General features: G+C 36.7%; 1 protein-coding gene across 6 annotated transcripts in view; it reads left to right on the top strand.

Moving 5' to 3' along the window:
- Positions 1 to 26,732, top strand: part of ACSL3 (acyl-CoA synthetase long chain family member 3) — a 67,132-nt gene extending 40,400 nt beyond the window's left edge. For all 6 annotated transcript variants that reach the window (XM_088132550.1, XM_088132552.1, XM_088132553.1 and 3 more), the window contains 12 exons: positions 2,049 to 2,158; positions 3,721 to 3,859; positions 5,158 to 5,311; positions 5,787 to 5,910; positions 6,178 to 6,249; positions 8,314 to 8,453; positions 8,861 to 9,033; positions 9,221 to 9,295; positions 14,919 to 15,110; positions 15,967 to 16,081; positions 18,206 to 18,363; positions 22,627 to 26,732. In XM_088132550.1, coding sequence (XP_087988676.1) covers positions 2,049 to 2,158; positions 3,721 to 3,859; positions 5,158 to 5,311; positions 5,787 to 5,910; positions 6,178 to 6,249; positions 8,314 to 8,453; positions 8,861 to 9,033; positions 9,221 to 9,295; positions 14,919 to 15,110; positions 15,967 to 16,081; positions 18,206 to 18,363; positions 22,627 to 22,790 — 1,616 coding nt within the window. In that variant the 3' untranslated portion in view covers positions 22,791 to 26,732. The remainder of the gene's footprint in view (positions 1 to 2,048; positions 2,159 to 3,720; positions 3,860 to 5,157; positions 5,312 to 5,786; positions 5,911 to 6,177; positions 6,250 to 8,313; positions 8,454 to 8,860; positions 9,034 to 9,220; positions 9,296 to 14,918; positions 15,111 to 15,966; positions 16,082 to 18,205; positions 18,364 to 22,626) is intronic.
- The last annotated feature ends 699 nt before the right edge of the window (positions 26,733 to 27,431 follow it).

The raw sequence follows: 27,431 nt of genomic DNA, 5'->3' as shown, positions 1-27,431 counted from the left end.
TGAGTAATGGCAGACATTAGCATAGCTTTCAATGTCTATTGTCAGCATAATGATATTGCAGCCATTTTACAGGGTGAACTTAAATGTTCAAGTTGGTTGCCATTTTCTTCTAAACACTTCCTTACTCATTTGATGCATGACCTTTGAACATTTCTAAGTACAGTAACATTTTCTCTGAAAAAAAAATCAATAAAACATATTGTGATTGGCCTATGGGCCTGATTTTTGGTACACCTTGTATATGGTTACCATACTGAAGGCAAGTCATTGTGTAATAGTTTCCATAGGATGATCAGGTTGTATGCTACAGCTGGATTACACTGGAATTTAATTTCAAATAAGCATCTTAGATGTATAGCTTGCTATCTATAAAACTGTCCTATTGTTCATTTAGGACATACATTGTAGGCCTTCCAAAATTCCCAAATGGAGCAAAGAGCCTCATGCCCAGCACTGCGCACAAATTTCTTTCCTACCAAATGGTTGGATGTCTTCTCTTTGCTGGAAGGAAGAAGTCAGCTGAGGTCAATCCTGCAACAATGATCAGTACCAATCTGCAATTTTAAAATAATTCTTATAAGATCAGAACACTTTCTTAAGTTTTATGTCATTGATAATTATTTAGGAATCATGTTTATCCTTGGAAAAAGTGAATGGCCCTGATTCACTCTTCAATAATTGCATTTCTACTCCAAGTTGTAACGATAGGAAGTAGGTATCTGAGGATAGAATTATTTTTTGTGCTGCTTTCACATTATTGACCTGTGCAAGTGCTTTTCTATGCTGCAGTAAAATAAAGATGTAACAAGCTGAATTCATAATGGTATTCTGCCCTGTCAAAAGGAAACAGGTAGTCCTTGCTTAACAACCATTTGTTCAACTGTTTGAAGTTATGGTGGCACTGAAGGAATGGTAGTTATGCCTGGTCCCCAAAGTTATGGCCATTGCAGTGCCCCCACGGTCATATGATCAAAATTCAGGCACTTGGCAGTCCGCCTGCACTTACAACTCCAGGGGCACTTCATCTCCCCCCTACCTGCCTATCTCCCCCCTCATATCTGCCCTTTTGGCTTCCCTGCACTCTGGTGCCTCTGCCAGCCCTGAGCTTCACTGGCTCTGCTGCCCTGCCCTCTGTGGCCCTGCCACCCTCTGCTGCCCTCAGCTGGCCTTCACCATCTTGTTGCTGCCACTGCTGATGAAGTGCACCCAGTCTGGCAAAGCAGCTGCTGGCCATGCAACATTTTCTTTCCAAGGTTGTGTGTGGTGATTTCCTTGTGAGACCTCAGGAAGAAGGCCTTGGGAAGGGCCAGGCTGGCTGTACCTTATCAGCAGAGGGAGCAAGAAGACAATGAAGGTCAGCTGGGGTGGTGGAGTGCAGGGTGGCAGGGGTCTTGGAGTGCAGGGCAGTGAGAGTGGCTGCGGCTGGGGCTTTTGCTGTGGTTCTGGGCTGAGGTGGCTGCACACTGCTGGGCTGGGGCTTAGTGCTGCATGGTGTGGCTGTGCTTTGTGTTAGGCTTCAGCAGCTGTTAGCGTGTCCTTGGTACCAGCCACTCCAGCCCAGGACCTCCTTGCAACTTCCTGCCCACTTTCCTATTGCACGCAGCTCCCACAGCCCAGCACAAAGCTGCAGCCGCCCCAGCATAGCAGCATGGGGTGGGAGGACGTGCAAGTGGCTTAACAACCCATAATTCTCATTTAACGAATGCAGTGGGTCTGCTGGGATTGCTGTCACTAAGCAATGCAGTCACATGATGTCATGCTTTACAACCGCATCGCTTAGCAACAGAAATTCGGGTCCCAATTACCATCTTAACCTGAGGACTACCTGTAGGTATTCTGTGTTGAAGAAACACAGTTGCAGTGAGGAAATGAGTGCTAACGTAGCCTGTGAAACCAAATTACTTTCTGAACTTCTAAAGTTCTTACAGTTCAAAATATTGAATTTAAAGCATTGTTATACTGTGTTTGTACTTTCACTATGTAATACATTTTTAAAATATTCTGGAAGTTTGCAATAGGAAATGTATTGTTTCTTTCCATATCACTAGTTGTCACACTTTATGCTACTTTGGGAGGCCCTGCAATAGTACATGGATTAAATGAAACTGAGGTGACAACCATTATTACTAGCAAGGAACTGATAGAAACAAAACTGAAGGTAAATATATCCCTCAGGTATATAAACTTCTTTTATTTCTTTAATATTGTGGAAGAAAATGTGGTTTACATTTGATTTATTAGGCCTGGGGCCACTGTGTTTGTGGAGTCCCTGTTGTTTGTGTTTGTTTTTTATTGTTAGGTTGCTTTTTACTCCAGGCTGTTATGTTTTGTTACTGTGTTTTTAAATTTTTAAATTTGTTGTAAGGCATCCAGAGTCTTCTGGAGTGGGTAGCCATAACAAATTTAATAAATAATAATAATAATAATAATAATAATATATTTTTCCTCTTTTCCCCTTTCCACATATTTTGTTTTCTTATAAGATCACAAAAATATAAAAGCATGGATGGCTTGCATGCAGAAAGAGGCAATTAATCTGTTTTATGTGGTGCCTAAGCTAATGCTTAAATAACTCTGATAATCAGATTGGGTTTATGTAACATGTTAAAGTATAATGTGGTTATTTCATTTTAATTTAGCATGTTGTGGAAACCCAGCAATGGTTTTTAAATTATATTTTATGGCTTAACATGTATAAATTTAGTCCGTTGTGGGTTTTTTTTGTTTTTTTTAAATATATCAGGGTTAAGGAAACTGTGGCCTACTGCAATACGTGAACACAATCCTTTGCATTCCTGGATACCTAGTACATTAGCCGCTTAAAGAAAAGTTATTTCTCCTGATTGGTATAGTGCATTTTACATGGACGCTGCTACATGCTGTATCTGTCTATTGTTCTTGATAGCCGTTTCATATTAACTAGGGCTGTACAGCACTTAAATTGAAGGCAGAAGGGTGCCCTGCAGTTCTTGGGACCTCTCTGCCACTCCTTAAATCTAATGCTGCTTTTCCTGGGATGTGCTGCAATTGTAGAGGGTAGCTATATGATCCCTGGAAAAGATTCAGCCACTTTAAGGAGTGGCAGAGAGATCATACATGAACAACCTTGTGTTCTCCAAAGCATCTTTTTGTCTTTGCATCTGAAGTGCTGCATAGACCTGATGTTCATATTATATATATCTTACGTGCAAGCTCAGAGTGCAAGTGACTTTGAGCAACTATCTTGTAAATGCTGTGTTATGTCCATTAGTCATTTCTACAGTGTAAGCAACTTAAAATGGAATGGAGGGAAAGGCTGGTAAATTTTAAAAAGTGACAAAATGGGTTATTATCTGTTTGTACCCAGTGGAACAAAGCATGGAAAAATCATGTCATATCTGAGGGTTTTCCCATAAAAGGACTGCTAACATCTTATTTGAATATTAGCTTCATGGGCCAAAAATTTGATTCACAGCATGCTTGGGGACCACATGTCTCTTTGTATAATCTACGGTATATTAAAATAGATAATATGCTGTAAAATGTTTGTGAACATATTATTTGTCAGAGAAGGTGTCAGCAGTAAAATGCACTGAAATAAATGTGAAGTAATATATTTTTTTAATGTCTGCTGTTACTTGATCTTGAGTTGACAGTAGTTTAATTATAGCAGAATTTTTTAAAAAATCTCTTCTATGCACTGTGAAGAATCTAAACACTGTATATGTTTCTTCTCCGTAGTATATTGTTTCTCAGGTTCCTCTACTACGTCACATAATTACTGTGGATGGCAAGCCAACGTCATGGTCAGATTTTCCAAAAGGTGTTACTGTTCAAACTATGTCATCTGTTCAAGCTGCTGGAGAGAAAGCAGAAAATAGTATGTACTGTTCAGTCAATTGATTTTTTTTTCTTATGGAGATGGAATAGAAAAGGCAAAATAGAGGTTGAACAAAAGGTCCCAGGTTATGTCTTTGGCATTTCCAGATAAAGCTGCTTGAATCCTGGAAAATCTTGCTGCTGAATGCTGGCAGTATTGGACTACAGGGACCTGTGGTCTGGCTAAAATGTAGAACAGCTCTGTATGTTCCTTGGGAGAGGGGGGAATCAAAGAGAGGATAATAACTGAAATGCGTTTGTTTGGGGTTAAATTTTCTTTGCAGAGTGTATCCAAATAATCATTAGATGTTTTTAAAATAACTTAATCTGTTTTATTATATCACGCCCACCCTTCAAAACTAAGTTTTCCCAGGGTTGTTTACAATACTTTAAAATAACAGCATCAAACATTTTGAACACAAATAACTAAAAATACAGTATATAAATAATAAAAAATAACAGATGATAGATCAATTAAAAAGTTACTATGTAGCATACATAAAATGTATGCATTAGTATGATAAAAGACCTGTGAAAATAAAACTATTTGCTCAAAGCTGGAAAATAAAGTAAGTACCACATGAAGAAGGCATTCGAGAATTTCAGTCCATTCCACTGAAGATGCTGCTGCCACAAAGCCACTGGTTTGGGAGGTCACCCAGAGCATAGGCTCTGGAGATGCCCTTAAGCATGCAGATAGGAACACAGTTCTGTAGTCCCAAGACAGGAAGGTATCAGTTAAGATCAACACATTGAATAGGGAATGGCATGAATTTAACTTCTGCAGTAGGAATATTGACATCAGACTCCTTGAGGTTGCTTTCAGAAATATATCCACAGATGTCTATCAATGGAGGTCAAGATATATGATAAAGAGCTTTGGATTTGAAGGAAAAAATGTACTTCCAGAGCATGCTTGGGCATACATGTAGCATCTGTTGGCAGTTCCTTAAAGTGGCTACATCTTTTCCCAAGAACATGTGGCTATCCCTTATTCACCAAGTTCCTCTATAAAAGTGCATTAAACCTAGTACAAATGTGCTTAATTCTTTTTGTTGATATCAGTGGAGGAAACTTTAAAAAAGCACAAAAAAGAAATAAAATCATGGAAACTTTTTCCATTCTAGTATGACTGCTGAAAACTTGCAAGATTCTGGATGTGTTGGTAGTTCCCTTGTTAAGGAAAGGAGATTGGTTATGCCTATTAAATGTATATGTTTGGGGACAATTTAAAAATATTTTTGCACATGTCTTTTTAATCTAATGAATATTTATGTTTCTGCCCTTTTTTTGGTAAAGCATCTCTCAAACAGAAGTTGAAACCAGTATCCTCAGACATTGCAGTTATTATGTATACAAGTGGTTCTACAGGAGTCCCAAAAGGTGTCATGATCTCTCATTGTAATCTTATTTCTAGCATAACTGGGATGGCTGAAAGGATTCCAAATTTGGGGTATGTATTAAATTAGCTTTTGGGGCTTAAGCAGCTTTTATATTTCTTTATAGTACTATACTCAGTGAAAATTCTTTCATTAAATCAAGGTTATAATGGAAACTAAATAATAGAAGAAAGCCTGCATGGAGAGAATACCCATTTGCAAGGCTGCCTTCCAGTTGTGCTTAACTACTGTTAACAAGGAACAATGCAAGAAGAAAACCTACTTAACAGAACTGTAAACAGTTTAAATTGTTAAATACATTTGGGTTTCATCCTTAGGGACATACCTACTTTTCTTTGCACCATAAGAGAAACTGCATCTTTTATCTATATTTTTATGCTTTCCTCTTTTTGTTTTTTTTTTTTGTTTTTTTAATGCAACAATATGCCAACATTAAACATTTTTCTTCCAGGCTGTATTTTAGAACATGATATTATAGTCTTAGCAGTGAGTTGGCATAATTTGGCAAATATCTTAATTTGTTTTCAGAAAGAAAGATACCTACATTGGCTACTTGCCTCTTGCCCATGTTCTAGAGTTAAGCGCTGAACTTGTTTGCTTGGCCCATGGTTGCCGAATTGGTTATTCGTCACCTCAAACTCTAAGTGATCAGGTAGGTTTTTTTCAACACACACAGCCATCTCCAAAGATGCCATGCTACATTTCACAGTTTAAAATATTTCTAAATACAAAATGGAAGTGTTTGTCTATTTTAAAAAAAGTTTCAGTGTTTTTTAGTATTTCTGACAAAATATTCTTGGCCTGTTTTCTGACTAGAAGTTATGCTAAATCTTTTCTTTCTTTAGTATATGCTACATGCTGAACAAATAAAAGCAGTTTTGATGAAGGTAACATGTTACTTTGCCTATTTTTCTTTCAGTCATCTAAAATAAAGAAAGGAAGTAAAGGTGATGTGTCTGTATTGAAGCCAACTTTAATGGCAGCTGTTCCAGTAAGTCGATGTCTGTATCTTTAAAATGTTGTTTAATATGTGTGGAAAATATTTGTGATCAATGTGTGAGCTATGTGATTATGGAAGGTATGTTTTTAAAGAAAAATATTCATATTTATGTGTTGTGTTCTTAGAACCCTCCTTACAAAAATGCACGATTGAATGAGTGACTGATTGCTTCATGCTGAGTAAGTAGAGCCTGGAATATAAAGGAGCCAATTTCCAGGGAGTAGGTTCACTGAGCAAAAGAACAGAGAGAGCAAATAGGAATTTTGGTAGCATAGCCTCTAACAAGTTTTCCTTCTAAGTGGACAAAAGCATGAGAAGGGAACAAGAAATAAAAAGCCTTTCTACTAAGTGATTTCCCAAGGAAATGGAAATAAAATGCAAAGGGATAGGATTGAGCATATCTGGCTTGGCAGTAATACTTATTGAAAAAATGCTGGGCAGATTGTACTGCTTGAACACATTCAATTTGGAACGTGGCTCCAAAAAAGTAAATGAAATTTTAGGTACATAATTAGGCATCATTTAAACCATATAGTACTCCTGCAGATTACTGCAGTAGAGTAAATGTATGCCATGCTGCAATTTATCTCTGCTTGTAATTTATTTCAGTAACTAGGAAATCATGGATCGAATCTACAAAAATGTCATGAATTGAGTTGGTACTAACATGGGTACTAACTAATCAAGGGTACTAACCATTCCACTTCATTTTGCATTGGTCAGAATCTACCTCAGCTGCTGTATCTAGTTCTAGGGAATGTATTTTAAGAAAGATTCAGACAGATTGGAATAGGTTCAGAGAATGACAGTGAGGATAACTGGGGACTAGAAACTAATCCCTGTGAAGAAATATTGAAGGGAACTGGGAATGTTGACTTTTGAGAAGAGAAAGCTAAGGGTGGGTATGATAATACCCTTCAAATACACAAAGGGATGTCTTACAGAAAAGACTAAGACTATTATTCTATAGGACAGGATATGGAAGGGTGAAGGGTGTTCTGCAGTGTGGGGCTACTACAGAAAAGGCACACTTCCCACACTATATGGAATATTTAAGGGAAGGGATCTGGAGCGTGCCCAGTCTGTCCAACATGATGGGGCAGGCAGATACCATCAGTAAGAGGTGTTCCTGCAAATAACCCAGGCTTGTGCCATGTAGGGCTTTAAAGACGATTACCAGCATCTTGAGTTGCACCCAGAAAGAAAGAAACTGGGAGCCTGTGCAGCTCGTGAAACAGTGATGTGATATGGATATGTACCACGTATGAATATTACATTACTTTAAACATGTAATACTAGTTGGAACCTGATAACTACAAATTAAAATAAGCTCATAAAAAGTTACTTTTTTGCCCCCTCATTCCCACTTCAGCTGTTTGTGTCTTTTCCCATGAAAGTAACATCAGATTAATTTAAGGTGCTATGGAATAACTTAAAATGCTAATTATTTTCTTGTTATGCTTCATGCCTCATATTTGCATACTATTAATGCAATAACAGACAGAAGATGAGAGAGGGAGAGGGGGAAAAAGGAAATACAAATCTTATTGAATTAACACTGTAAATAAGCTTTCTAAATAAATCTGAATCTTTGGAATATTTTTTGTACCTGACAGTGATGCAATTCATTGCTTGAAAAAAACAAAAGCAAAAAGCAGTTTTCTGCACCACATGAGTGGCAAACTACACAGTATTGTTTTCCCTCTCTTCTAGTCTTTCAAAGGCTCGCAATCATACCGAATGTATAAATAGTCATTATAGCCTTATATTAATGTAGTGCTTGGGACTTAAAATGTGATGTGAATGTGAGCGTGGAAAAAGATTTGGAACTAGCTGTGATAATTTTTGACCACATTCTTCTGCACTAATGGTTTGAAGGCTTTTCCTTTTATCTGAAATTTTACTGTTATATGTTTGTATGTTCAGATTATTGGGGCAATCTAAGATTTTATCTAATCTTAAACCATGTAGTGCTCCTGCAGATTACTGCAATAGAGTAAATGTATAACACACTGCAATTTATGTCCACTTGATGTAATTTATTTCTGTAACTAGGAAATCATGGATCGAATCTACAAAAATGTCATGAATCGAGTAAATGAAATGTCCAGTTTTCAGCGCAATCTGTTTATTTTAGCTTATAATTACAAGATGGAACAGATTTCAAAAGGCTATAATACTCCAGTATGTGACAGGTTAGTAAGAGAGGTTGATTTGTTTTTCTCTAAAGAATAATATTTTTATGAAGGGGTATAAGGCTCCTAAAAAGAGCCCATCTGGGAAATGGTAGATGTTAGGCTTGCAAAACAGTAATGCTATTTTTGAAAGTTACTTCCAGCTAGACTATTTAAAAAAAAAATTATCTTATTGTATAAATCTGTTTATCAGTCTTCAGCTGTGACATGCATTCTTATTAGGGAATGTTCCACTGAAAAGAGGATAATTTATTTCTTGGTAACCATGTATAGGATGCAGTTACATTGTTACTGAATCATAATTTTGCAAAGTCAGTTATAAATCTCGTTGATTGTGTATACCATGACAATTGAATTGATGTTGTTAAGCAATGAAAGCTTGTTCTTCTTTCTCTCCCCCCACCCAGCCTCATTTTCCGGAAAGTCCGGATGCTGCTAGGTGGGAAGATACGGGTCTTGCTGTGTGGAGGAGCTCCACTTTCTGCAGCAACTCAGAGATTTATGAACATCTGTTTTTGTTGTCCTGTGGGACAGGGCTATGGCCTGACAGAATCCTCTGGGGCTGGAACAATAACAGAAGGTAAGTAGTATTTGTAGATCAACATGGTAGTCAGATTGTAGCAATATAATTGGATGTTATCAGCATGCTGATTAATATTACTTTGAAACACTGATGTTGCATAGAGTTATTTATTCAGAGCCATGATAAACTGTTTTTGAAACTACTTCTGAATTTTTTGATTATATTTTATTTTCCTAAATTTCAGTTTGGGACTACACAACAGGTAGAGTGGGAGCACCCTTAGTTTGTTGTGAAATCAAGCTGGTGAATTGGAAAGAAGGTAGGAAGTTCTCTTGAACTGAAACTTTAATGATTGTGCAATGGTTCTTTTCGAACAGATTTAATACATTACAGTGAAACTTAACATGCTTGAAAGGCTTGATTGTTAATGGCAGAAATGAGTGCAGCTTCTCTATTTAGTTTTTCTGAGATCTGAACTAGGCCTATCTGAACCTCATTAGATCTACCAATCCCTTAGGTTTCCATACTTGTGTGTGTTAAAAGCACTGGCATGTTGTGTGTTCACTTTTTCCCTGAGTGGTCTTTCCTGGACTTCAAATTAACCCTGCTGAAGCTGTTCATAGTCACCAAGGGGAAAAAAAGATAAGTGGCATCTTTATGGGAAAGGGTGCTATAAAGCACAGTCTGACATGACATATTCTTTTCCATCTGTGTCGGGTACATTATTATCCACACTGTCCCAGTGTGAAAGAAAGACAGGCTCCTGCTTTTATTTAGCAGGAATAGCACATGTGTTAATGGTTGGAGACAATAATTAACATTTGTGGGAGATGGCAATGTTGATGAGTTTCCAGGGGAGTGTGCTTTTCCTCAATAATTTTGGGAGGTTTTTATTTTTTAAAAGCATATGATACAGGTTTTGTAGGGAAATAAACCAGATTTTCAATAATTTTGCTGTTAAAATTTGATCAGACACGGTTCTGAGCTGTTAGGTTCCAGCCCTGTTTTAATTTCCTTGTCAATCCTAGTAAGCTTAAAGCTAGCACCTCTATACTATATTGTTCTAGGTCTGCATAGTTCCCAGTGACATGTGGGGAAATGCCTATTATATCCCATCTCATCAAAATAGAAAAGGAGGAGCAGGGCTCCTGAATCTCTAATTGAATTGCAATGACTAAAAAGTCAGTAATTTTCTCTTTTCCCCCAACATAGAAAATTAGAGATTTTGAACTTTTCACCTCATATAATGCTGATGTTGCTAGCCTTGATAATTACCTCTGAAATTAAAGACATTTGTTTTTCAGTAAAAATTTTTAGAATCATGTAAACAAAACAAATGTTTTATTGATTATGTGCCATCCACCAAATTAACAAAAAATGAACAGCACATAAAATCACAAAAGCAATAAAATCAATATACACCATGTTATATTTACAGTCACCATAAAAGTAACTCATACAGTTATAAAATCCTAGCAATTAGCAATCTTATTTTGCTAATAAGATTTATAGCAAAAGAGTCCTACCACCATTCTCAGCATCTGAGAATGTGCTGATTGTTACCTATAACAAAGTCATTTATCAAGACCCCAAGAAGCACACCTTCCCTGTAGCAGCACCTGCCCTCTGAAACAAGGTTCCCCCCAAGATCTGTATAGCCCCCACTCTGCTGCTGTTTACAAGAGCTGTGATGACTTGTTCACCCAGGCCTTGTTGCTGCTGGCCTCTCACAGTCTGGCCCATCTGATCTTGCAGTCTTTATTTGCAGTGTCTTGGTGTTCACTGTTAGCACTGTGAGTTCATCTAGTGAGAAAAATGGGAGGTGGATTGGTGGTTATAAGAGGCCATCTTGATTTCAAATAACTTTTTACCTTTATTTCAGTACCATTTTTATTTTAAAAAGTAATAATTCCTCTATGCTGCCCTATGCTCTACATATGGGTGATTGTGATCATTACTAGAAGTTGGAGCCATTAGGAGGTTTGGTATTTAAAATATTTATTTGGCACAAATGAGAAAAGATATTCTCTCTTTCAACTGAGGATTGAGAATTATTGTGGTGTAGAGATTAAGGTGTTAGAATAGGAGCAGGGAGACCCAGGTTCTAGTCCATCAGCCATGGAAGCTCTCTGCATCACTAGCCAATCACTCTCTCCCAACTCTATCTTCATAGAGTTGTTGTAAAGAAAAAGAGGAGGAGGGAGTTAGCTATCCAATGAAAGGCAGGATATATATCTAATAAAATAAAGAAATAAAGAAACTTAAACATAGCGTTTAGGTCACTGGTAACCAGAAGCCAAGGGAAAATATGTGGACCCTTGGTAGGAAGGATCCTATGAACTCCATTTTTCTCTAATCCTTGTCTTTTTATATCTGATTAGTTTTATATCTAGAGGACATGCTCAGTGATATATCACAAATGGGATACAGGCAACATAGATTTAGGGTTCTTGAATTTTTATATATTAGTAGCAGTAAGCAAGCTGGTTTGGGACTGTCAGCTTGTTGAATACCGTATTTTTCCGACAATAAGACGCCCCCATGTACAAGACGACCCCCACTTTTCCAGCCCAAAATTAAGAAATCAATATTTTAAAGATAGTGCAGAACACATTTTTATTTTGTAATTAGTTAACATTTACCTGATATACTCGGTGGGAGGAGGTCCAAACCATTTCTCTGCAGCTCTATTTCCAGGCTCTTTTGCATAACTGATTATATTCAAGCACGAGTGAAACTGCAGATAGCTTGTCTCTGCAAACAGCCTTCCACTAATTGGTTTGTTCAGCATCAGCTGACGTCAGTTACATCAGGCTCGTGATTGGAGGAAGTCTGTTTGGGAGACAAGCTATTTCACTCGTGATTGGAGGCTAGCAATTGGAGGAAGCCTCTCTGCAGAAACAAAGTATGGTTAGTTTTGCAACCGCGCGATTCTTGGCTGACTTCCTTGAATAAGACGCCCTTCAATTTTTAGGGTAAGGATTTTAGAAAAAAGTATCGTCTTATAGTCGGAAAAATATGGTAAGTAAGTCTCTGTTGGATTCCCCTCTTTCTTTTGCATGCCTGTACAATTTCTTCCATTGTAAGTGGATTTTTTTCTTGCAGTGCAAAAATGTTATCAATATTATTTTTGATATTATATGACTGTCCTCAGGCACAGACATCATTGATCTTGTCCTCATCTCAGGAGAATATTTTATTTATTTTTATTTATCAAATTATGTAGCCGCCCATCTCATATAAGGTGACTGGGTGGCATACAATAAAACCAACAATTTACACATATTATAAAACCAATTAAAACAAATTAATATTAAAATCAAGATCGTGAGAGGGTTAAAATCAGAATGTTATGCGTGATGTAACCACCATGCTGGCTCCCTGCTATCCAGGGATCCCCAGGCTTGATGAAAAAAGCATGTTTTGAGGGCTTTCTGGAAGCCATAAGGGTTGGGGCTAACCTCAGCTCAGGGTGATGATGTTCCAAAAGGCAGCTGCTGTGGAAGAAAAGGCTTGTCCCCTGGGTTCTGTCAGATGGAATTCCTTAGCAGACAGGATATGCAACATGCCTCTGTTACCAGACCTGATGGGATGCGGAGATGTAATCGGGGAGAGGCAGTTCCTCAGGTAACCTGGCCCCATGCCATGTAGGGCTTTAAAGGTCAAGACCTGCACCTTGAATTGGACGTGGAAGCAAACTGGTAACCGATGCACCTCCCAGGGCAGAGGTGTAACATATGTCCTTCTAGGGGTACACATAACTGCCCATGCTGCTGTAAATCCATTACAGAGCTACCCCAACACCTACAAATTCATTTTTCATATTTGACCGAGATTAATAGCTGTTGTACCTGAGGTGCTGGAGCAGTCTGTGGTCCAGAAGGCAAGCTGTTGACAGAGTTGGTAGAAAGGATTCTGAAGTCAAAAGATAGCCCATCAAGCAAAAGCAGAATTCTAAGAAAAGTGAAAAACAGCAGACACACACAAGTTCTATAGTGATGTTGCTGCAGAATTAATTTGCAGCCACTTGAATTCTTTAATAGAGTAACTGACTAGGTAGCCTTTCTTAGTTTTGAAGCTCTTGGACCTTAAAGGGCCTTTAGTTTATTTAGAGACTGGCTGGTTCTAAGTACATGTTGGATTGTCTACCCTCTTTTTCCAGTTTGAAGATAGGGGAATGTGTGTCCAGAGGTTCAGTTGGTAGCCACCAATTCTTGGGCCATATTACTGGCAAGCTCAGTATGTGGGGCGGGGGCTGGGGAGGAATGACAGTAATTAGCATCCTGTTTATAGGACACCACCAGTATTCATGGGACTTTACAAATTACAAGAAAACTAATCTTAAGTAAAAGCATTTGTGGTCTAAAATTGCTCAAAAGAAAAGAATAGGCAGAAAAGTAGCATTCGATGTATGTATGTCTACAACTTTAGAAGTATTATCAAGAAATCATAAAGATTTGCAGAAGTATATACATGTGTTTCATACATAACACAGAGGCCAAATACAAGCATGATACATGCTTTATTTTATTTTCTAGCTGCACTTCCTATAGCCAGGTTTTAAAATAAGTAATCTGTCACATGCTGCACATAAACTTTGAACAACAACAAAAAAATAAAAAATACAAGATGAGAGATTACCAATATTTTCTGCATATTTAATATATTTCAAGCTATTTGGATTCTTTCACTAAATGCTGCATTTTAAAATTATAATATACACTTTAAGTATGATAGATAAATATTAAGTGAAGAGAATACACAGATGAATTTGCTGGCCTTAAAATCTTATTTCCATAATATTTCCAATGACTTTATCAAAATTCTAATGAATTATTTTTGCTGTGTATACTTGGATCACACAATGGAAAAATTGAGTCATTGTTAATAAGATAAATATAAAAGACTAGTACTATGGAACTGACACTGTAAAAACTGTGATACAGTGGATTATACTGGATTTAGCTATAGAAGCCTTAAATTCAAATATTTATTGTAGCTGCCACTTTCAGGCCTATTACATATGCTATGTCCTTTTTCACTTAACATGCTTTGGGTTATTCGTTTGCAATTACATCATTACTGAGAAAATTAATCTTTGTTTTTACTCTACTAACCTGAGTTTATTAATTATCTTGAATGGTTTGGTTATGGTAGAAAGAAAACTAAATATTGTATTTTGTTTCCAAGCTAAGCCCTTTTTGGATTTTTTCCCCCTTAAACAGGATTTATAGATTGATAGAACCTTCATTTCAATTCTTAGCTAACCAAGTAGACAACCAGTGTTGAATGACAGAATAAACCATCTCTGTGTAGGATGCAGGATAGACAGCTCTCAATTCATTGTTTAGAATTGTGCCTGCAGCTTCAACTGCTATATTACACAGATCGCCATCCTGAGAACCATTTCTACAACAACCTTTTTTGTGTGTGACTGCTTAGTTTCCAGTCCATCAAAGTATTTCATTGCAGAGATCTTCCCTTCCACTTCAGTGTATTGTAGTTTAATGCTAGCATTTGCACACAACTTTAATGGGCAATCTGCTTGGCTCTTTTTCTCACTGGGAACAGCTGCAGAACCCCTGTGTTTTCATCTATTACTTATCTGTGTGAACTAGAAACTCTGGTTGTTTCTCTCCATAGAAGTCAAAATTTAACAATACACCATAGTTTCTTTTCTTTTGTCTTTTTTTTTCCTTTCATAGCAAGCCAGAATTCTTTTTTGCATGTAATAATAAACCATGAATAGCACATTGCAAAATGGGGTTGCTAGCTACACCCACTGATAGGAACAGGAACACATTTAGGAGAATTCTGTCTTGCTGCTTTATCCATGTATGGTAGTGTGTGTGTATGTGTGCAATTTTTTTAAGTATGTGTATATACAAATACACTTTGTTGAATTTTTAAAATAACAAATTTAAAATATATGTGTTCTATAGGTGGATATTTTAATACAGATAAACCATACCCAAGGGGTGAGATTGTTATTGGTGGCCAAAACATAACTATGGGATACTACAAAAATGAAGAACGAACCAAAACTGATTTTATGGTTGATGAGAGTGGACAGAGATGGCTCTACACTGGAGATATTGGGGAATTCCAATCAGATGGGTGTCTAAAAATTATTGGTGAGTGAAGCTTGCAGAATTGAATTGAAATACTTTTTGTGTGAGTTCTACTGAGAGTTCATTTCTTCTTGCTTAGAATAGCATTTACTTACAATATGTTTGCTTCATTGAATTTATTAAGTCTCTTTGCCTAGAGTAGGCATGTAACCTTAAACCACCTTTCTTTAGCTTAAGCACCTTCCTGATACGTAGATTTAAGTTCTCAGAATTCCTAGACAACATGACCATTGGTGAGAGTTCTGGACTCCACGCACGAGGAGGGCTGCCTTAGAGTATAAGGACACAACCTACAAAATTTAAGCATTTTTAAAATCAGGGTGACTACTTAGTTGCAGAGCAATCCTATCTATACTAATTTAGCAATAATTCTAATTTAATAGCATTAAAAGTCTATAGCTTTCTTGAAATGGTACCTTAGATATTTCTTTTTGAACAACCTTCTGTGTTTATCAGATAGTATTTTAGATGTAGTTATTAAATTTGAGATGGTTGGGATTGTAGGAAGATACACAGTGAGCAAGACATTGCATTGAATTCCTTATTTTAATTCATTGGGTTAATTTCCAAGTAAATAGGCATTTGACAGAGTAGTTAATGCTTTCTGTTTTTAGTCATGGCTTACCATAATGTGTGAATGTATTTAGAAAGTTCAGTTCAGCATAAAAGCTAAGACATCTTGGACCTGTTAAATACATATTACTAGAAGTTAATAAAAGTTGTCCTATCTAGATTTGTTAAATGCCAGATAATCTTAAAATAGAAATGAATAGTAGGACCATAATAAATCAAATCCTTTATATCTAGATGTCAGATAATTTAATCATTTTAACATTAATTTTAATTTCCTATTCTATAGATCGTAAAAAGGATCTTGTAAAACTTCAAGCAGGTGAATATGTTTCTCTTGGTAAAGTTGAAGCAGCTTTGAAGAATCTTCCCCTGGTAGATAATATTTGTGTATATGCAAGCAGGTAAAGCAGTTGTTAGTATAATTTTGTATTTGTTTTTGCATGAGCAACATATATTTTCTAGAAATGTCTTTCTTTGGTATTATGTGTTTTTATGAAAAAAGCAATAATTGCCCTTTTGAATTTGCATACCTTTTGCTGAAGAATATATTCCTTCTGGCTGTACTCAGCATCAGACACTGTGTGTTAAAGTTTCCTTCAGCTATTTTGAAATACTATCCAGAAATGCCCATATTTAGCTCTTTCTGAAAGAGAGTTGCTGATAAGTTTTTTCTCCCAATGTCCCCAGCCATTATAGCACTAGAATTTTCATATGATCCCTCAGCTTAGAACCTGTCTGCCTCTTACAGCTATGTACACCAGAAGGTGACTTTTTAAAATCCTGGAGTTCTCCCTCCCACAGCTATCTCACCGGGGAGGTTCCCTGGAGTGTTTTGAAGCCCTGATTCACCCATCACCTTTCTCTGCCCTTTTAAGAAATATAAAGACCCCTAAACAAGAGAAGAGAAGTAGAGAATAGATTTTTGCCTGAGGAAAAAGATCGTGTTGTTGCCTGGCTGAGTCTTTTGTTTGTTTTTCATTTTGTATTTATAGTGGATAGAACATTTAACTCTCAAATTCCAAATCTCTTTTGTGTCTTCCTCAATAACACTAGAGGTTTAACAAATTAAAATTCACTAGTCACTAGATGGAAATGTGTGTCTGGCCCACAGTTCTAGAATGCTCTCCTGATGGAAGCTCATCTGGTTCCTTCCCTATTATTTTATCAGTACTAGGCTAAAAGTTCTCTGTTCTCCCAATTTAACATATTTTTTCAGTATTTTGATGTCCAAATTCTGTTTTGTCCATTTTGGTTCTATCAGGTCTTGCAATTAAGTCCCTTGCAGTTAAGATGATGCTTATGTTAATAATAAAGTTACATTAATTTTCTATTTCTATTTTTCAATTTTGTACAATGAGTTTTTTATTTTTTATTTTACATTCTTAATTTTATACTGTAAAGATCCTAGAGAAGTTATGAAGCATTCAGTAAAATAAACACCTACATTCATAAATGGCTTACATGAGGGAATACAAGGGATGCTCAAAAAATTTGTGGATGCTACAAAACTGGGGAGATTGCTAACACCCAGAAGACAGGCTCAAGATTCAAAAGAATCTTGATAGACTTGAACTTGGTGTATCGAAAAAAATGTTTTTCAGTGTTATGAAATGTAAGGTACTACACTTAGGAAAAACCAGATGCATAGGTACAAGAGAAGTGGTACCTGGCTTAGCAGTAGTACTTTAAGAAGGATCTGGGTGTCTTGATGGGCCACACATTAAGCATGAATCAGCAATGTCCTGCAGCTGCCAAAAGAGCCAGTGCAGTTTTGGGCTGCATCAATAGAGGTATAGTAACAAGATTACAGACCACAATACAAAAAGAACACTGAGTGACAAAGATAGTAAAAACCTTGGAGGCTAAATCCTACAAAGAGGGTTGAAGCCTAAAGAAGAGAAGATTAAGGCTCATAGCAGTCTTCAATACATGAATGGATGTCACCAGGAAGAGGGTGTGGATTTATTTGCTAGAGCACCCAAGGGGAGGACAAGAACCAGTGGGTAGAAGCTTTACAGTGAAAGATCCAAACTTGAAATAAGGAATAATTTCCTGACTGAGAGAGCTATTAAGCAATTCAGCCTGCTTCCTGAAATTGTGGATGCTCCATCACTGGAGGTTTTCAAGAAAAGGCTGGATGGCTATTTGTCAACAGTAATATGAGCATTACTGCCTTGGGCAGGGAGTTGGACTAGAAGACCTCCAAGGTCTTTTCCAACCTTATGATTTCTGGGCAGCTAAAAGAACCTTCATATAATGCCATTCCATTGCTGAACATTATATCTGATTAATAACCAGTGTGATGAATTTCCTGCATCTTTGAGGAGCATAAAAATAATGCAACAAGAACTGTGAAAAAGCAGGGATGCTGTCACAAATGAAACCCCTGCGATAAAAGTAATATGTGCTTCATTATATTTGGGGAAAAATAGGGAAAAATATAATAAGCATGTAGAAAATTACTAAAGTTTTATAAAACAGATTGGCAACTTAATTATGAAATTGTGCATATCTCTCTGTATTAGTTTCCAGTCTTACGTTATTGGATTTGTTGTGCCAAACCATAAAGAACTTAAAGAGTTAGCAAGAAAGAAAGGATTTAGAGGAACTTTGGAAGAGATATGTAATAATTCTGAAATGGAGAAAGAAGTACAGAAGCTTTTAGCTGAGGCTGCTATGACAGGTAAGTTAACAATTTTGTTCAAGTCACTGTGTGAAAACTATATACAGAGTTATACAGAATTAGTAGGGGGTACGCTAGTAAGGAACAGTGAAGATATTCTGAAATACATTCTTAAGATTCTTCTTTATTGTTATTATAACAAGACAGGTAGGAGTTGATAAAACAAATCCCATAGAACTTTTGTAGCCCAGCATCCTGTTTCTTATAGTAACAAGCCAGATGCTTCCAAAAAGCTCACAATCAGAACATGGAAGTAGCACCCATGTGCACAAAACAGAAAAAGTGTTTTATTTTCAATTCAGAACATTGAATCCTGGAAGTTCTACCAAATTTTGGATCAGCCATGGTTCAGCAGAAACAAAAAATGTAACAGTTTTCAATGCTGGACCATAGAAAAGAGTGAGATTCAGAACAAACCTCTTTGGCTGCATGTCTGTCTGTCTGTCTGTCTATCATATTTATATATCTGAGTGACCACTGAACAGTAAGAAAGAGATATAGAAGGCTGTAACTCTGCTGCCATTTAGCAGTCATCCATATTTTTTCAATCCAGATTGGTAGCCTTACCCCTAGTTTTCTTTAAATTTTGAGTACAGTCATTTGCCCTGGGTGAATAGGTATCAGATTGAAAGGATTGTGAGGGGAGATAGGCTGGCTCTGATTTTTGATCTCTCACACAAGATACAGCCCTTTAAAGCAGATACCTTCTCCAGGGAGGCAGAACATTCTGGCAAAAAATATTAAATCAATTCCAGTTAGTTGATTAAAAGGCTAGTCTAAAATGTTTTAAAGTAATTGCCTGCAGTTTGGCGAGTGAGGTAAATGGCTGATCCTCAGGCTCCTTCAATGGTAGGTTGGGGAGTCCAGCAAGGGGAGGTTCATCTTAGGGAAGATGAATTGCTCTGCTATGTCAGCATTCAGGTGGGAGTGATGGGGTGTCTCCTACCGTGGAGAACATCCTCTATCTAGAGATGCTGTTTGGTGGGCAAGAGAAGTACTGCCAGGCAATGTTTGCCAAATCTGGCCTGACCTTTGTTTTGGTTGCCCCAAAGAGGTGTGGGTCTGCCTTTAGCTTTCTCTTGCTCATCCAAGTATTGCAAAACAAACTAAGGAACTTCCTAGCACTATACCAAGCAGGCTTTACCAAGGACAACTCTCCTCCAGAACTGGGGCTCTGGCTACTGCTGGGCAAAGAGTATCCACTGGATGGCATTCATGCTTGTGACTTAGTCTTCTGTTCTCCACCTGGTTGTCACTTCTGCAACCAGGAGCTCTGCCTACCAGGGGAAATGGCCAGCATGGAGTGCCATCCTTTTCACCCTTGGTCACATAGACTGGAAAACACAAATACTTGCTCAAACCCAAGGGCCGAGCCACTGCATGATTCCACAGTCTGGCCTGCCAATTTCTCCTGGAGTTCACCCAAGGATTTTGTAAGAAAAAAACCAATGACAGAACATGGCTTAGTGTGGCTGTCTTTGCACTGAAAAGGTTCTTCATGAAGAAAACTGAAGTGCAGAAATTGTCTTGGCTATAGGTTTCTACTCACAAGGATCAAGGGGACACATAGCTGAGTATTTACATAGAAGTAAAAATACTCTGTGACCTCCTTATAGCAATGACTGTCCCCCTCCCTTGCCCAGCAAACCTCAGCATTGCTTTCTCTTTGACTAGCCCTCTAACTGAATTAGCTTGTCCGGCTATGGTTTCTTCAGCTTTTTTTTTTTAAAGGGAGGGATATAATTTGGAGAATATATCTAGCTAACCCTAAACTGGGGAAGTGGAGAGAAGCCTTAAAGCAGTTTCTTTTTATAACAGAAAAAGAGCTCTATATAATGTCCATGCAGCAGTGCTATCAATGTCAATGTGTACATAAACTAATTAAAAGAATTCATTTCTCCAAATAAATAAGCAAGGAATTGTTGTCAAGAGGGAGAAATGTTAATTTCAATTTAAAGGTGGCTGATTGGAAAAGCAAGCGGATGTAGTGGTAGAATCCCTCCTCCTTCCTCTTTCTGTGTAAATAATCCCCCAACTCAGCCCACTAAATTGAATCAAAGCTAAAATTAAAGCATATACCAATCCATGCTCTAAAATACCTATGAAGTTTGCCTCAAAGACAGGGAGGCAACCAGAGACCTTAATACCAATCCCCACTATTCCAGCTGAAGCATCTGTTCCGCATTGAGTCCAATGGTCCCCCGCGGCTCTTTCTTCCTTTGTAGCTAGTTCTCTGGTCAGTCTTATAACAACAGTAGTTAGATCCAGAACAGCTGCCTCTGTAACACATGCTATTTAAATGCCTGATGCTTCACTTCATAATTCTACCCAGATTTACACATATATCTCCCCACCCCCACCCCAGCCTATGTCAGTAGCAGTAGGGATGTAATTTTTCCTTCCTGCTGTACTGGCCTAGACAGAAGAACGCAAAAGATAACAGTTAAAAGAGATTAAGTAACTTCCAATCTGAGCAGCTAAAATTAAATAGAACACTCAAAACACTTCTGTCTGAAACAATCAAATTTCTAGAACAAAACATCAACCAGCCATTTTTAAAAATTTTATCCCACCTTTATTATTTTTATGAATAACTCAAGGCAGTGAACATACCTAATACTCCTTTCCCCTCCTATTTTCCCTACAACAACAATCCTGTGAGATGGGTTGGGCTGAGAAAGAGTGACTGGCCCAAAGTCGCCCAGACAGATTTCATCTCTAAGGCGGGACTAGAATTCACACTCTCCTAGATTCTAGCCTGATGTCTTAACCACTAGAACAAACTGGCTCTCTCTTAATTTCAGTCGATACACAAACAACGTAAAAATATTTCTGGCCACAAGATTATTGCTTATGCACAAAATATTTTCCAATACCATCTTCCTCCTGCTGTTGCTTTCCTGTAATTCTGCTCAGATGCATATTTCCTTTGAAATAAGAAATTCCATATAGTCACAATAAGAACTGACCACAGGACCAGATGAATTACATCCTACATTACTTTAATATACTGTATTATCTTTCAGAAATCCTGGACAAAGAATAAAGAACCAGACAATGCGTCTGTTTTCAAAGGGAATAAAAGAAGATCCAGGGAACCACAGACCAGTCAGTTTGATACTGATACTTTTGGATAGTTTAGAGTTTTAGTCCTGCCTTAAGCACAAAGCCAGCTGGGTGACTTTGGGCCAGTCATTCTCTCTCAGCCTTAAGAAGAAGGCAATGACAAACCACTTCTGAAACCTTGCCAAGAAAATTGCAGGGACTAATCTAGGGTTAAGTCTGTCTTGGAGGTACCCCTCCCCCCAAAAAACCTTGGCAATAATTCTATTGCAAACCAAATATATGTCAGATGTGGCTACAAAAAAGCATATTTTATAATATAAATTGTGGAAATGTCCACTTTATTTTGAATTGGTCAAATTCCATCTAGAGTATTAAGTCTGGTTTTAGACAAAAATAATTTAGGCAAATTCAAAATGATTCAGAGAAATGCAGTGAAAATGATCAGGGGACTAGAAATCAGGTTCTGTGAGGAGAGATTGAAGGTAGCAGGAATGTCAATCATGGAAGAGAAAAAAAGAGGTTACCTAGGTGAAGCTCAAGCCCTCTACTCTATTGATCCAGAATATGGGACACCAGTACATTCACGTTGTAGAAGGCAGATTCTAATTGAATAGTTTAAAATGTTTTTTTCTAACATTAGACAATGGAAACTGTTACCCCACCACTTCACTAGATATGTCCAAACAGAGGCTAGCTAGCCTATCAGGGTTACTTTAAATAGGGATATTTTAAATTCCTCCACTGAACTGGGGATTGGACTTGATTGTGCAAATACCCCATTCTAATACTTGTGATTTGATTCTTTTCGCTGAGTTTGTGTAAGAGCCTTTGAAGGACACCAAAGCTATCAAACTTCATTACATTTTGTGGTCGGGCACTCCATAAACAAATATTACAGTGTATTTCTTGAATCTTGCTGCCATCTATGATCTAGGATCTTATGATCCTAAATTCTAATATTTCTTCAAAAGGGGGGAAAAATCCTTTTCCACACAGTACATTTCTTAATTGTGCTTGCCATATCCCCAACTCCAAGCCAAATAATCCAAAGGTTTTAGATGTTTCTCACAAGGGAAAGTGTTAAAATTTATCTTTTATCTTTTTCTGTATCTATTCCAAGTTTTACATCTTTTCCAAGATTGTAACATCATTTTGGAGATATGATTTTAAAACTGAAATTTTATCTTTCTGTTACAGCTAATCTGGAGAAATTTGAAATTCCTTTCAAAATTCGGCTGTCCCCTGAACCTTGGACCCCTGAAACAGGTTTGGTGACAGATGCCTTCAAACTAAAACGTAAAGAGCTTACTGCACACTATCAAGAAGATATTAATCGAATGTATGGAACAAAAGTAAAATAATTCATCCCTCTCTCTTTCTTCCTCTCTTTGTCTTTTTTTTTTATTTTGTATCACTTTGCTATGGTGAGCTCAGATCAAATAGGAAATACTTGAATTGTAAGTCCTACCACTTGGGACCAACATAAAAACATCTCTCCTTCCTTTCAGCATACGCTGTTACTTCTGATAAGATCACCATCTTTAACTGGCAGGATTAGTAAAATTCTAAGACAGCAAATTTTTGTCTGTCTTCATTTGTTCCAGTCTTTTGTGCTATCTTGTTAATGTGCAGAATTTCCTATAAGTCCATTTGGGCTACCATGATTTTGAAGCTTCAGATTTTTAAACCGGATTTATAGATCCTGTATAATGTTCTGTTTATTTGTAACTTTTTTGAAGTTTGGCTAAATAGAAGAAGAACTTGGATATAAAACAAATGATTATTCTGAGGGCCTTTTTTACATACATATTTAAATATTCAAGAGATATCAATGTGTAATTATGTACAATGAAATCACCTATAGTTGAAAATCATTGTTAGGCAGAAGATGGAGGTTATTTGTTGCTGTGCAATTATTTTGGATCAGATTATAAGAGAAATAATCTGAGATTCTGACTAATAAAGAACAGCTGAAATATATGCCTGACAATTTCCTCCTACATATATATTTTATTTTTAATCTCACATAAGGAAAACGGTCATGGCAAAGTGGTGTATATATGTGAGAACACCTGCAAAAAAAGATGTATCAATATTTTAGTCATGCAGAGAATGCTCTCACATAGCAAATGTTACATCTGTGAATCACCTGCCTAACACAGGTAGTTCGCTTTTCAAAATGCATTCAGGCAATTTAATAAAGAAATTGAATTACTGAAACTAGTGAGAACTCAGTTTTAATTGAATTACATTTTGATTGGTAATGTCTTTTTCTCAAATGGGTCTTTTATTTGTGTTGATTGTATTGTTTTACAGTTCAGACCTACTCCCTTTACTTGTATGTATAAATCAACAGTTCAATTAAATAAATTGAAAGTCCATTATGGCCATTTCCTGCATGAGTCAGCTAAAATGGAACAGCATTCTTGCATACCTTTCAGTGGGAAAGAGGGTATGATGGAATGGGAGAGTTCTCTGTATAAGATCAGTTGATAATGGATTGTGTACTTGGAATCTATTTCTAATGAACCATTGTTCATTTTTATATTTTCTTTGTTTCAATTTTCATGAAGGATGATAGAAGTGACATCTTTAATTACCTGGTTACAGGAATCAATTACAGTTGTATTATTTGGACAGGATGTTTATAAACAATTCTTACTAGTTAACTATGCTTGTGGACATAATCCATGTCATTTTTCTTTGGATTTTTAAAAATTGTTATGCACTAAACCTGTCACTTGACAATAAGTTCCATTTTATAGTCCCTTTGGAATAGTACTACAAAACTTTTGACTCTTGTCCATCTGCTCTTGTTCGTATGGATACTTTTACAGAAGCAGAGCAGACCTGACCACAAACTGGGGAAAGCCCCAGATGGACAATGGAGGTGGTGCTTTTCTTGCTATTCAAGAGGTGGTGATTGTTCTCTTCTGCGTGAGCATCTGTGTTTCATGATGATTCAAGGTTCCATATAAGGTTTAAATATGGATTTCATTTATCCAATTACATATTCCAATAGGCAGCTTGAGAACATGAAACACATATATTAGCAAATGTCATTTTACAAGTGTGAAAAATGCTTTGATTTTCTTCCTATGATACTGCAAAACAAACTAACAAACCTTATGATTTTTAATCTGCATCTGGGTAATGAGGCAATGGTTACCAAATATTTTTGAACACTATTCAGCCAACATTAAGTATTTCTGAAGCCATTGGCTTCAGTTGAAAATTAAGTGCTTGTTGCTTTTTTTCCTGTCAGAAATGTTGGATTTCCAAATGTTTAATTTTGCAGACTCTGCCATTCTATGCTTGCCACAATAGCTTTTATTTGAGAAACAGTACAATTCTGTTGCATTTTAATTAGAAAGACAAAAATTGTGTACAGTGTGACATTTTCTCCTAATGCAGAGTTTGGAACAGTAGGGTATTTATAATGGCTTAAATGAGTTGACTTAATCAGACGTTGCTTTATTCTTTGGAAAATTAATCTGTACTATCAGAGATTTGTGTTGGGTTTCACTTCATGAAAATTTTATTCTTCTTACCACATAGAATGAAATTGGTCAGTGGAAAAACACACATTTTAAAGCCTCATAATTAACAATGTGTGTTTTCCTGTTAAAATTCACTTTAAGTATAATTTGTAAAAAAAATTAAAACTAGGAGTGAAAACAGTATTGTAAAAAACTAATGAATACTGTCTGGATTTCACTTATTTCTAGTTCCTACTGTATAACAGTTGGGAGGTGGCAGTTAGACACAAACAAATCCTCTATTTTTATATTCTGGTTCTGTGGGCTCAACCTTTGTCACTAATGTTTCTAGAATTTAGACGTTTAATTTAATTTATTCCTCCATTTGAAAGATTATGTGAGGACTTGAAATATGTGATGGAAGAGACTGCATACTGCGCTCTTCCACATGTTTTCAATCCCAGACTTCCCTGAGGAGAGGTTTACGACAAAGGGGGGTATAGTATGTATGTTTGTATGTAGTATGTATGGGTCACTAATGATATGGTGCAATATGCATCATTCTCTCCCTGTACAAAACTTTGAGCCATTCTCCACTTACAAATAGGTTTACACTTTAAAAATGCTCATAATGTAATTTCTTCAGTTGATGTTTTTCACTTGGGATTACAATAGGGAATATCTCATGATTACTATATAATGTTTTTATTCTTGTGGTTTTTAGATTCAGGTACTAAGCAGATTTGCTGTACTCTGTTAAACCCTTACATTTTACAGATATGTGGGATCATTTACTTTTTCTCATTGTAAAGAATTAGTTTTGAAAGACTAATTGCAGCTGTAAAAGTGGTTACAGTATGGTCTTCTTCCCATTGACTTATTGTCAGGGTGTATCTGCTTCATGTTTCATCTTCATAGTATGTTGACAAAAATACAATTATGTTAATGGGGGCAATCACATGCAGGTTTTTTGCCTTGTTGTCTTCCCTTTGAAAACCAGGTAAGAACTGAAAGGGCTGTCTCTTTGTCAGTAGAATTTGAATACAGACACGTATGTATATGGCAGGAAAGAGTCCAAGCGCTACTTCTGCTCAACTTTAGTTCATTTCACTCAGATGGAACCCCATGTAAATTCTATTTAGAAAAACCCAACAGCAACAGTTATTATATCCTTAGTGTCAAAAAACAGTTTCAGTGGATGCAGTTTACAGATATGCTACATCTATTTACCTCAGGGGAAACTGCCCTTTTAGCAGGAAAATATTTTGCTGAATTTAAAGTTAAAAGCAGTGCGCAGTTGAAACCTGTAATGAAGCCCTATACATGTGCTATGGGTTCTTATTTGCTTTAAATAAAGTTAAGAAAAAAATATAGAGTTGAAACAGATGTGTTTCATCCATTAAAACTTCAGAATTTATGCAGCAAACTCAACAAAATTGAAATCTTTTGAAAATAACGGTAACAAAGAATAAACAAACTTGTCTTTTTGCTTTTCATGTCCACTACATTTGATTTTATTTTTATTTTTATGGGTTTTTTTGTTCTTTTGTACATGTAAGAAAATTATTTGCAACTGATATCTTCTAACCAGGTAAAAAGAGGGAACTTTAAGGCTGTACCCATATTACATCAAATTAAATGGAACTGGATGACAGTTGTTGTTCTAGTAATTGGTTATTTAATGTAAATTCATGGATCTTGGTTGTTATTCTGAACTGCCTAAAATGTGTCTATTATTACAGAGTTTTATTGTATGAATTATTTATTTTTCATTGGACATTTCATTAGACATTGGACAAAATAAAATTGAGTTTCACAAGTTTACTTCTTTCTTGTGTCTGGATTTTTACTTTAGGGGCCTTAATCCTAATCCTGATCTCCTAGAATGGGGTGGGCAGCATGTGTCCTTCCAGACAGTCTGACCTCCATCTGACGCTATCCTCTGTTGGCCACACCAGTTGCAGCTGTTGGGCATTGAATTTCTAAACCTCTGGCGGGGCACGTTGGCCATTCCTGCAATAGAAGATTATATGAACATGTATATATGAAAAGGAGTTATTTCCAAGTGTTGCCAGACTCAGAGCAGAAAATGTTATTTTCAGCTTTCACAAAGAAGGAATTTTGGCTTTTTTAATGCCCAGCTCATCATCACAATCATCGTTTTGATTCATGTTCTCTTTTCCCATGACCCATCCTGCTTGCGTGAACATTAAAGAAGAAAAAAGGTAGCTTGAAATACTTCTTAGCTCAAACAAATGCCCATTGGTCAGAAGAAAAAATATTTTAAAGAGTAGTCTGCTTCCAAATTCCTGTAAGCAATTGAGCCTTTTGCCTTAAACAAGCAAGTTGCTCTAGAAAATGATGAATATGAACCAATACCAAGTTTACTGTAGTGAGGATTACAGAGGCATATATAGCTTTTAACAGTATGGCCTAATTGAGACAAAAAAATGATGAGGAAAGTCTATGGATTTACCATTTCAGACAGCAGGTAGTAAAATCAAATCATTGAATTAGATATGT

Source organism: Python bivittatus, unplaced genomic scaffold, assembly GCF_059951505.1.
Source record: "Python bivittatus isolate LINGU-HERP-01145 unplaced genomic scaffold, Pbiv_v1 ctg000980_np1212, whole genome shotgun sequence".
In the NCBI taxonomy this organism is placed as follows: Eukaryota; Metazoa; Chordata; class Lepidosauria; order Squamata; family Pythonidae; genus Python; species Python bivittatus.
Note: the sequence above shows the minus strand (reverse complement) of the source record. Positions and strands in the feature narration are given on the sequence as shown.